General features: G+C 35.5%; 1 protein-coding gene across 1 annotated transcript; it reads right to left on the bottom strand.

The window, feature by feature from the left end:
• Positions 1-2,075: 2,075 nt before the first annotated feature.
• On the bottom strand, positions 2,076-3,290 carry LOC122058967 (putative F-box protein At5g55150). The gene has a single exon (XM_042621686.1). The coding sequence runs from the start codon at positions 3,288-3,290 to the stop codon at positions 2,076-2,078; it is 1,215 nt and encodes a 404-aa protein (XP_042477620.1).
• Between the last annotated feature and the right edge of the window lie 9,224 nt (positions 3,291-12,514).

Here is a 12,514-nt window from a genome sequence, read left to right as displayed (position 1 = left end):
AGAGAGAGAGAGAGAGAGAGAGAGAGAGAGAGAGAGAGGAAATATGGCTTTCTAAGTTAAAAATAAAATAAAATTAAGGAGTTATTATTGATAAAGAAGCTAAACGAATTGGGAAAGGGGATAATATTTTCCCAAAAAAGAAATTGGGGAGAGAGACTATAAAAAAAAAAAAAAAAGAAGATTGTGTTAAGATTTATAGAAAAAAAAAAGAAAGAAAGAGAGAAATGGAAAGGGAGACTATAGAAAAATATAAATTGTGATTAGATTTACTAAAAAAAATAAAGATGTATAGAGAATGGAGGGCATGACAGTTTTATTTTTTTTTTATTTATTTATTTTTATTTTTTGTGAATAAGAGAGAGAAGATATCTCATAAAGAGAGAGAGAGAGAGAGAGAGAGAGAGGGTGTGATAGTTTGAGATGAATAAGGAGACTAATTTTTTAGACTATACAAAAATATAGATTGTGATAAGATTAACTGAAGAAAGAAAGAAATAGAGAGAATGGAGGGTGTGTGAACGAATTAGGAAAGGAGAGAACATTTTACAAAAAGAAAAAATTGGGAAGAATGACTAGAAAAATATATATTGTGATAAGATTTACCCAAAAAAAGAAAAAGAGAGAGTGTGTGAAGAGCGTGAGAGAAGATATATCACCGGTATACCCAGATCTGTGTCTATCTCTCTCCAACGGCATACCTAACCTCCTCCCTTTTTCAAAATTTTAAAAACTTATATATATGTTGGCTAGTTTATATCATTGTTGGAAAATCAGGTTTTGTGACTCGACTCGTCCTCTTTAAATCCTAGTGAATCAGAGCTAGTCACAAAAAAAACTAGCGAGTCAAGTCAAATTTCCCCCTCTTATTTCCATACTAGTCTTTCTCAAGTAATCCAAATAAATAATTAATAAATTAATTAAATGAGACAAGATAGAATAAAAGTGTTTGTTTTTCAAGTTTTTTTATGAATCTCATCATTCATTGTCTCTTGGATGGAAGTGATAAGATCCGACTTGGAGATGTCATGGTCATAAATCATGTATTTTAAATTAAAATTTAGATGTATACATTCAATAATCACTAGATTCAATACAGAAAACTTTGGTCATTGAACATTTAACCTCATTAGAATTAGAATATATTTTAGTTCAAAATTATTCAGAAAAGCCAACTTATACTTTTGACAAGAATCGGTTGTTTTATTATGACTCGGGCAAAACAAACTAGTCTTGAATGACTCGGTATGATTTAGTTTCAGTCTTGTCATTTTTTAATACAGGACGAGTTTCCATGACTCTTGATCAGATTTTTAATCTTTTAACCGGACTCGGCCTAGTTTTCCTAGTCAAAACCTAGTTTGCCAACAATGGTTTATATAATCCATTTTTTGGGGTTGCAAAATTATGGTATAACCATTCTAGTGCCAACTATGTGGCCACTTCAGATTTTGGGGCCACATGTCATTATCAATGAAAAATAATTATACTTGTAATGTTGTAGGAATCAAATGGGAATCGGATAGAAACCATCAAACAAACAACACAATGATTTACATGGAGCCCAACATTACCGAAAAAATTAGCGCACAAACACAAGCATTGGAATACAAGACATCGTACTCTCAACAATACCGACAATTATTGTGCACAACTATCCCTTTATATATATATATATAATTTTGGGTTTCTAGTGCTTGGAAACCCATGTGCCTTGTCCAAATAGGATATATAGCAATTCTTTAGAAAAAAAAAAAAGGTTCTCCATGGTAGTGATCATAGTCCCTAGGACAAGCCCATGTATGGTAAGCAGCTTCCGCAGAACCAATAAGTGAGACTCGAACCGAGCGGTGATGGGTTCAGGATATTTTCACCACTAGGCTACCAACCCCATTGGTGGATATGTAGCCATTCAACAAGCTGTAATTGGAAGTTTTTGCTGCGAAAACCCTAATTTATGAGAACATGCAAAACTATAAGAAAAATTGCCGCCATACGATACTGAGACATGGAACCATGGTCCCTAGTTCTGAACACTTTTTAGTAAAAACCTAAAGACAAACCCATTAAGTATATACTTAATCAATATTAAACAATTTAAATATGAAGCTGATGGTGGCACTTCCAAAAGGTTCAGGTGTAAACCAAAAGGTAGGAGCAGTCAAACTAGGAGTGGACAACTCAATAAATGATTCTACACGGCGACTCTCAAAGTTGAATACCCCCATGTCATGATAACCTTCTGATGGTGGTTCATAGGGTCCATAAGTGTAGTCATCACTAAAATAGATGGAGTTTCCCTTGCATCCTTGAAATTCTTGAGCAGGGAGTGAAATTGAGTAGCTATTTCCCAAAAACAAAATGCGATCGTCAATGCTTTTCATTTGGATCCACTCTCGCTTGCTCTCGTCCAGTTTGCAGACTTGAAACTTCATTGTTTTGAATTCAAATGGTGGGTGGACGATGAAATCTTTATAATAATTGGCGTCATCGTTGTTGTCAACTTCGTTGCTAAGCCACTTGAATTGCCTTGAAACTAGCCATAGTTCCCCTAATGATTCCACCAAATAATACATGGAGCATCTTCTTCCTCCTGGTGGTTCACCAATGATTTCCTTCCCAATTGGGGGTTCAAAACTGAAGTCATAAGTTACAAGAGGACCATTGTTGCTAATAGCATAGAGTAGTCCCTTGTAGTATATAAAATCTTCAAAATGAACCCATTGTTCTGATCTTATAGTAGTCCACCTATCAGCTCCTGGCTTCCAATAAGCCAACATCTTCCTATTAGTGACATTGGCCACCACAACATAGTCTGATGTTCTATAGGGGTTAGAAGATAGAATTGCCTTATGGATGTAATGCTTATTGCTTGTAAAATCAGGCTCGAAGTTGTGTTGAGGATAGGAGAATGTTGACAGGGAAGGAAGCTGGATACGACCTCTAGAGACTGGATTGAATAGTTGAATCTCTCCAGTAGACTCATCCACTGTAACTAGCCAGCCATGAGAAGATCCACAACACCACTTTTGATGAATCTCTGGGACGTGGAGCTCTTTAATCCAATGACTTGAAAGATTAAAGAAGGGTCGGGTTTGATCAGTGTTGTCATTGCTAGGAGGAAGCATCAGAAATGGAAGCAGACGCCGAGGACAACAATTACTGATTATAACTGATCGCCACGAGGAGCATACAGAAACAAAATGAAGATGGTCAGAGAGACAGGTGAGTCGATCAAGGATGAGCTCCAGGAGTTCAGGTAGAAGTTGGGACCAGTCCACAGCAGAAGCCATATGTATATAACGTACAGTTCTGAATACCTGCGCAAGAAAAGAAAGCAACATTATTATATGAAATTGTCAGGTGATAAAATACTCTCCCCACTTGATATATCAAAATAAAAAAAAAATAAAAAAAAGGGAAACCTAGTCACAGTAAATCTCATCTGCTTATGATTCCCCAAAACATTTTAATTTCCTTCTTCGGAAAAAGTGTTGTTAAATATAACCAGATGAATGAGTGTAATGATAGATACGAACCACATTTATAGAAGAAAAAAACATTGAAAAAACTTAATTGAGAGAAATTAATGGTTCTCTTCAATAAATAAAGAAAACATAAATCAGTAATTAATATCAACAGAAGAATACTGATAGAAGAAGGGGAAAGATAGCATCAAATGAATAGGGAGATCAGCCCAAACAAATTATCAAGTCCAACCATTGTATTCATGGCCTGGGTCGTCCTCTCTCTTTGCTAAAATCCAAATATCAGGTGGTGAAAGTGGGTATATATATATATATATATATATAATCTGAACAGAAACTAACTCATAGGAAGAATAATAATAATCTGTCAATTAAATTAAAGATCTCTCTCTCTATATATATATATGAGTTTTTTTTTTTTCTGATAAAAGATACTTCTAAATGCTAAGACAAGGATTGGATCGATATTGGTCTTCACCAATCTCGATTTTTAGTCTATACCGTATCAATGGATCACTACAGACAAAGGATAAACCACTAAAATAAACATTTTTCAATTGAATCCAAGGGAATTTGCTGCTCTCTTCATTGGGCTGCAAAAGGCTCGAGACAAAAGAATTAATAGATTGTGGATGGAGTGTGACTCAATGGCAGTTGTAAATTGTATTTGAAGTGTTGTAAGTTGTATTTGTAGTCAATGGAGGAAATTAATTCAGTAGCAAATAAGTTAGCGACACACTGCAACAAATAGAAGCTCAGCTAATTGGAACCTGATTCTAAATTTTATTAATTATGATCTAAAATTGGGATTTTCAACAGAGAGATTAATGGTTCTCTTCAATAAATAAAGAAAACATATATAAAAAGTGTTCCTTCAACAATGAAGATATATATGTATATAAAGTCAGAATTGAGAATGGATGTAAATAAAAATACCAATTAATACGTACGTAATGGCAGTGTCGATCGTTTTCTCAAACTAGAGAATCACACCTATATACGTATAATACTGCGCTTCAGTGCCTCTAGAGAAACTCAGTGGAAAAAGAAATAAGAGGATAAGATATATATATATATATATATATATATAATGAGTTTTAAATTCAATTGGGGGGCTTAGGATTTTGAGTTTCAAAAGGAGATGATATCTGCTCCATTCTCCACCATGAGTTGTCATTGTCTCTACACTCCTACCCGTTAAAGGACTCCATGTACGTATAGGAAATCAATTTGTAGCCATGACGGTGACAACAGATTTTTGTTACCTTTATTTTTAAACGAGGGGTCATTTTTGTAATTTCATTATTATCTCTCTAACTCCTCCCTTGTTTCAGAATTAGGATTCTGCTCCACGGTTCCACGTACCGGTAGTTTCAACTTCAACAGTTCACTTGAATCTCCCACGGTAAAGTTGTTGGTCACAATCATGAAATTGTTTCTGCCAGGGACTGCAGAGGCAGAGCAGTCCAAAGGGTAAGGGTAAAGTAGAGAAGATGCTTTTTGGTGAAGAAAAATTAAGAAATATGGGAGTATTTCAGGCATTACGAAAAAAATATTACAAACTTTAATAGTCAATTCAAACGTTCAGGGAGAACTTGATATTTAACTATAGTTCAAGGGAGGGGAGTAACGTAAAATTAAAAAGAGATTAATTATGAGTGTTATGATAGATACGGACCATCTGTATACAATAAAAATACAATTGGAAAAAACTGAGAGAGAGAGATAGAGGGAGAGAAATTAATGGTTCTCTTCTTCAATAAAGAAAAACATAAACCAGAATTAATACTGATAGAAGATATTTGATGGGAGGAGAAATACAAAGTGAATAAAAATACCTGGCTATTGTTAGTTGGTACTTTGGCAGTGTCGACCGATTTTTCTTGCTAGACAGACGATCACATATATTGAGATTATTGCGCTTCAATGCATCCAGAGGAACTCAATGAAAGAATCAGTTAATAAGAGAGGATTTAAGACTGATATGATCAGAGACAGAGATATAAAAGGAGATGATGATAGGATTTCGAGTTCCATAAGGAGAGGATGATAAGAAAGATATATTTTGAGTTCAATATGATAGGATTTTGAGTTTCAAAGGGGGACGATGATGATAGTATTAATTTTGAGTTTAAATTGGAGTGGAGTTGTGAGAGAGAGAGAGAGAGAGTGATGATAATAAAATTACAAAAATGACCTCGTTTAAAAGAGGGAAGGGTGCCCTTGAGTTAAGGGTGTCAATTTCGTACGATATTAATATTTGTATGATATCGATATGATACAATGTATATATATTTCATGTCGATACGTATCAAATGATGATTCAGTACAAGAACTTCATATCGAATTTGTTCGATTCAATATTTAGTATCGTATTCAATATGATATTGGAATGGTATGATGTATTTTTAAATCATATCCCATGCGGTACCAAATAGTTTCTTGATATATGAACCTCAAAATGATACCGTATAGAATGTTTGATTCCATACTGATAATTTCATACGGGCCGCAGGAAAGAGAGACGCAGGGTCCAATTTCACATAACCCTTTAACTATTGCCGGAGGAGATGACGGTTATCATAACCGCAATAAGCTTTTTACTAGTAGTACAAGTGTCAAAAATAGAGTTACTAATTCAGTTGCTTCTCGAAAACAACTGAAAATTCCGGTTTTGCCACCATTTGTGGTGCCACATCAATGGCCCGTCCACTTTTAGCCCCATCTGCTATATTGGGTTCTACTATGTCATGTTAGATTCAGAACCTATGGACACATCAGAGAATGCTCTACCAAAGTCGTTTGACTATTTTCCTTCTACAACAAAGGATGTTGGATACTACCATAACTTGTGATAATGGGGTGTCTTTCTTTATGACATACATTTATGGAGAACCAAATAAAACCAACAAACATCTATTATGGGACAGGTTGGTTTCTTTGGGTGCCAATGGAGACAAACTTTGGCTGTTATTTGGAGATTTCAATTCCCACCTCTCTTGGCAGAAGAAACAAGGTGGTAATAAAATTGGTGCTTAAGATATAGCACAATTTCGATCTACTTTAGATGCTTGTCATCTTCTTGATTTGGCCAGCAATGGTCCCACTTTCACTTGGAGCAACCGCCGTATGGGTAGGGCAAATATCAAGATCAGACTTGATAGATAGGGCATTGTGTAATGATGCTTGGCAGAATTTGTTTGGGTATGCTGCAGTTTTTGCTAAACCACCAATTGCCTCTGACCACTCACCACTCCTTATGGATACTGATGGCGGCAAGATTTATTGCCTCAAATACTTGGTGTTCACCAACTTCAGGTAGCCCAAATTCTATACTTCATCAAAAATTGAAATCTTGTTGTCTTGTATACACAAAGTGGAATAAAGAAGTGTTTGGTAATGTTCAAGAACGCATTAAAACTTTGATGAGTGATATTGAATGTCTTGAATGTTTATCTCCAACTGCTTATGTTTTGGAACAAATTGAGACTCTTACACAGAATTTGAATAAGGAATTGGAATGTGAGAATGAAATATGGAGACAAAAGTCTCATATAACTTGGCTTTGTGAAGGTGATAAAAATATCAATTTCTTTCATGCTGCTACTTTACAAAGAAGGCAACACAATCATATCTTGACGTTGAAGCTTTCTAATGGCAACTAGACAGATAATGAATCACAAGTGTATCATGAGATTTTATCTCACTTTGATTTGGCTTTCTTTTCTGATGGTGTGGATGAGGCCACTTTGACAACAATTATGGATTCTATACCAAGAGTTATTTCAGATAACATAAATTATATGCTCTACCGCCAATCTACTATGGAGGAAATGCAACTAGCTCTATTTGCTATATGCCCCCTTAAGTCACTTGGACTGGATGGCTTCCCTCCAGCTTTCTTTCAAAAGTATTGAGACATCATCAAGGTAGACCTTTTCAACTTTGTTTCTTCAGTATTTGAAACTGGTTGTATGTCTTCTGAACTCAATGAGACATTGATATATTTAATTCCAAAAATTGCTATTACTGAATTGGCTGAACAATTTCGGCCAATTGCTTTATGCTCTATGATGGCTAAAGTGGCTATAAAGATAATTGCAAGTAGATTGAAATTGATTCTCAATGATGTGATCTTTCCCTACCCGTCAGCATTTGTACCAAATCGGTCAATTTTTGATAATGTATTTATGGCCCGTGAATTATTTCATTATCTTAAGTCAAGGAAGAAATCAAAGAAGATGTATGTGGCTTTAAAATTTGATATGAAGAAAGCCTACGATAGGCTTGAGTGGAGGTTCATTGAAAAGTCTTACTTAAGATGGGATTCAATAGTATATGGGTGCATTTGGTTATGAGTTGCAATAACACTGTATCCTATCATATTCTTATCAATGGTGCAATAAATAGCAAAATAGTTCCAACAAGGTGAATTAGGCAGGAGATCCTTTGTCTCCTGCCTTATTTATCTTAAGCACTCATGCCTTATCATGTTTACTCAAAAATATTGAAAGAGATGGAAAAATACATGGTATTAAAGTCCGTAATCGTGCACCACCGATTACTCACTTATTGTTTGCAAATGATAGTTTGTTATTTTCTCAAGTTAAAACTGATGAGATCTATCAGCTAAAGGAGTGGCTATCTATATATTGTAAGGCTTCTGGTCAAGCTATAATCTTAAGAATCTTGAAGATTCCATATGATAGCGGACCACAAAAATTATCTTGGTTTGCCTACTGACTTTGGAATCTCAAAGAATATTATTTTTCATGATATTACTACTAAGGTGGACTCCAAGTTACAATGATGGAAATATAAAATGTTGAATCATGCTGGTTAGGAAGTCTTATTGAAACCAGTGGTTTTTTCTATGTCAAGCTATGCTGGTCTACATCTCAGTTGCCAAAGTCTATTCATAAACATATAAGGAGGGCTGCTGCAAACTTCTACTGGGGTGAAAGGGATGGGCATTGTAAGCTTCATTGGATATCATGGGAACAACTTTGTCGTTCAAAAGAAATTGGTGGACTTGGTTTCAGAGATCCGATCTTGCATAATAGTGTTTTATTATCTAAAATTTTTTGGCGATTATGGACTGATACGGATTGTTTATTGTCTCATTTTCTCAAAGCCATTTATTTTCCAAATACTAATTTTCTAAATGCTACAGTTGGGTCTACACCAAGTTGGGGTTGGCATAGTATAATGGAAGGCCTCCGTGTTTTAAAAGAAGGTCTTTGTTGGCCAGTAGGTAGTGGAGCACAAATTAATAGATGGAATGATAGATGGGTGCCGAATTTGAAGGGTTTCAAAGTCTCAACTCCTTGTCCGCATGATATTTCTTTAGTCACGGTTTCTCAACTTATTGACCTTGACACTATGCAATGGAGACGTGACATCTTCGATGATATTTGTAATCCCAATGAAGTTGAGGCTATAATCCAAATTAATCTCCCTATATTTTCATGATGATAAGATAGAGTGGTTTGCATCTCCTAATGGTATCTAATCAGAGAGTAGAGGACCTTGTGAAGCTTCCAAGTACTTCTACTATTCATTCATGGGATCAGATTCCAATTGAAGTCTGGAAATGTATTTGGCAATGCAAAACTACTCCTAAAGTGCAACATTTCCTTTGGCCCGCCTGTGCATCAGGTTTGGCTATTGCAACAGCCTTGTGTCGTAGGAACCTACTTGATGAATCAATTTGTGGATGTTGTGGTATTCGGAAGATATTTCTCATATCATTCTCCATTGCAATTTTTCTAAAGCGGTTTGGTTTAGATGTAATTTGGGATTTGTTGTTTATAATCTATCTACTGATGATCTGTCTCAATGGATACAAAGGTGGAGCTCATTTATTTGTTGATATCTGTGGATAGCAAGAAATGATATGGTTTTTGGTAAACGAGATTGGCAGCCACAAGTTGTTCTCTCTAGTTCATGGAAATCTTTTCTTGAATTTCAAGGGCCAGTTCCTACCTCAAACAAAGGAGTACATGCCTCAACGCCTTTGAACCAACCTTGGATTGCACCACCACAACACTTTGTCAAGATCAATTGTGATGCAAGTTTGATTCCAAACACCACAATGGGAGGAATAGGTTTTATGGTTCGAAATGACATTAGGCATTGCAAGTTTGCATTATCATCTCCATCTTCTTTCACTAAACTTATCATTGGTGAATCGATTGTTATTCGGACCGCTTTGCTTGAAGCCATTTCAGAAGATTTTGACAAGCTAATTGTGGAGTCGGACAACATGGATATTATCACTTACTTCAATGGAATGCTCATCAATCACCATTGGAGATCAAGCCTATTTTGGAGGATATTTTGCATATTTCCTCATACTCTGTTGCTTGTAGTTTTGTGTATGTTCCAAGGGAGAATAACAGCATTGCAGACTCCCTAGCTAGGAGGGCTCTGTCGGTAACATATACAATCGTCTGGCCAAATTCCGATCTATGACTATTGAAGATGTGCCAATCTCCATCCATGAGTACTACACGTAATCTATGAATAATTCCCCCTCCCCTCCCATGGGTTGGGGTTCTTCTAAAAAAACAGATAATCAGGTTACAAATTCTTTTTGTAACATGCTTGGTTACAAACACTCACACGTTTAATAAAAAATGTGCCCCATATATATGGGTTGTGGCCTGGTACTCAAGAGGATCAAGGCCTACCAATAATGTCTCATATGGAAGATATCCAATGATTGAAAAGCAATTGTCTCTAAGGTTGATAATAAATTGGGAGAGAACTAAGGAATTATGTGCATTAAATTTCATCAACTCGGTCAAGTCATGTGTGTTTTGGACGGGTCACTTACGAAGGCATTCCTAAATAGCCTAATACTTGGGCAAGTTGGATGAGTTAAAATTTCTGTGGACAAAATGTACGACTCAGGTCCTCCACTCAGATTTATGTTGAGCTTCTTCCATATGGCCAAATGAACTATGTCACATGACAAAACAAAGTTTTAAATCTATTATGAAAATGATCAAACTCATCACCAGTTTGGTCTGGTGGTTTGTATATGATTCGTCGAAATAGGTGAAAAAAAATTACGAAATCAATCGATGATTTTGTCCGATCACTATGAATATTCATTAATTTTTAAGATCATAGAATAAATATTTTACAATATTTATTCTTAAGATTTTGATTGAAGGTTTTATCCATGTGTAAGTAACAAGTTTGTATCTTTACTCAAAAAAAAAAAAAAGTAACGAGTTTGTATGAATACGATTATAGAATAAATATTGTAAAATCTAGATTCTAGCCTCAAAGAGAGAGAGAGATTGCTAACATATAGCAACTTCATATTTCCATTTACTAAATTTTCATTATTCATCTTCTCATTATATTAAAATATCATTAAGTAGATTGCTTTCTTAAACATAAAGATTCTTCTCCACCATTAGAAAAAACTAAAATAAATATCAATAACACTGCATAGCATAACCATATACTTAAGAATTCAATGTACCGCCATGTAAGTAAAAGAAAAGAGAAGATGTGTATATAACTATGCAGAATTAGAATGAATATAATGGATACCCGTGTCCTTCATACATGACTAATTGTCATGTGCAGGCCCTTTGCACGCTAACAACTTAGCAGCTACTTGTGCTGCTTGTTCAGTATCCTTGTGTTCTTTCAATGCAGTAGAAGACAGATATACATTCAAGCATATTTTGCACTCATACTTAAATTTTCTACGACGATATTTGTTGTGATCTTTGAAACCTTTTTTTGTCAGAAACTCCGTCATATAATTGACACATTTGTAATTATTCTTGGGTTTTTCCATGATGATTTGATAAAGGAAAACTTTTTACTTCTTTTATTTTTTATTTTTTTTATTTTTATTTTTATTTTTATTTTTATTTTTATTTTTTTTTGGCAAAGGAAAAACTAACCAACACAAAATAGCTAACAATAAGAGAAGGCATTCAAGGATGAATTGATATTAAATAAATAAGTGAAAAGCAATTTACATGCTCCTGAGGTCTCAACCACGTAGCATGAAAGAGGATTGTCATAACCTTTGCATTACTAACTGCTATTTTCATGCATCCATTGAGATAAAAAATTTAAAAAAAAAAAAAAAAAATTAACAATAATGATAATTATTTGGTACTACAACAACAACAACAAAGCATTATCCCAACTTAATAGGGTCCACTACATGATCCAATCAAGGACAAAGAAGACAAAAGGAATACATTAAGGGAGGCAAAAGACAAATACAATAACAAAGTAGCAGGCAGGAAAATAAAGAAAGGGCAGGGCGGTATATCTTTCAAAGTATAAGGAAAGAGGTTCAGCTTTGCTGTGACGGATCAAGTGAAGAAGTTCGTTCGATTTCAGACTTGATGACCTGCAGGAAGATAGGTTTAAGTATTAGAAATCCAACTTCCCCTTCACCTCTTGAGGTTTACTGGTGTAAGCCTTCCAGGGCGTGGATGAAGATCAATGTGGATGGAAGTTCGCTTGGTAACCCAGGTAATGCAGGTGCTGGTGGTGTCTTACGGGATGATAAAGGCAAGGTAATCGACTCTTTTAGCATTTTTCTGGGAGTCAAACAAATATATGAAGCTGAATTTGAGGCAGTCTTGGAGGGTATTCTGCTAGCTAGACACTATCATGCTAGGGGTGTTTGGATTGAGTCAGACTCAGCGTCCGTGGTCTCAGCAGTTCAGAGAAGGGAGATTCCATGGTTTGCCCTGCAGAAATGGAGATCTGTTATTTTCTTTTTGGAGTTGGTGCAATGGAAGATCACTCACTGTTTTCGTGAAGCTAATGTTGTCGCTGATTTTCTGGCTAGGAAAGCATCTAAATCTTGTAATTCAGAATTCTCGGTGGAGTTCCCGAGACATGTAGTTGATGAGTTAGCTTCTGATGCGTTGGACAGGCACCGTTTTCGATTTGGCTAAGCCTTTGCTTGTTTCCCCTGCTGATGGCCATGCCGAAGGTGGAGGTTGCAAGTGGGTTTAGTGGGATTGGCCTGTCCTTTT

This window comes from Macadamia integrifolia, chromosome 13 (assembly GCF_013358625.1).
Source record: "Macadamia integrifolia cultivar HAES 741 chromosome 13, SCU_Mint_v3, whole genome shotgun sequence".
In the NCBI taxonomy this organism is placed as follows: domain Eukaryota; kingdom Viridiplantae; phylum Streptophyta; class Magnoliopsida; order Proteales; family Proteaceae; genus Macadamia; species Macadamia integrifolia.
Note: the sequence above shows the minus strand (reverse complement) of the source record. Positions and strands in the feature narration are given on the sequence as shown.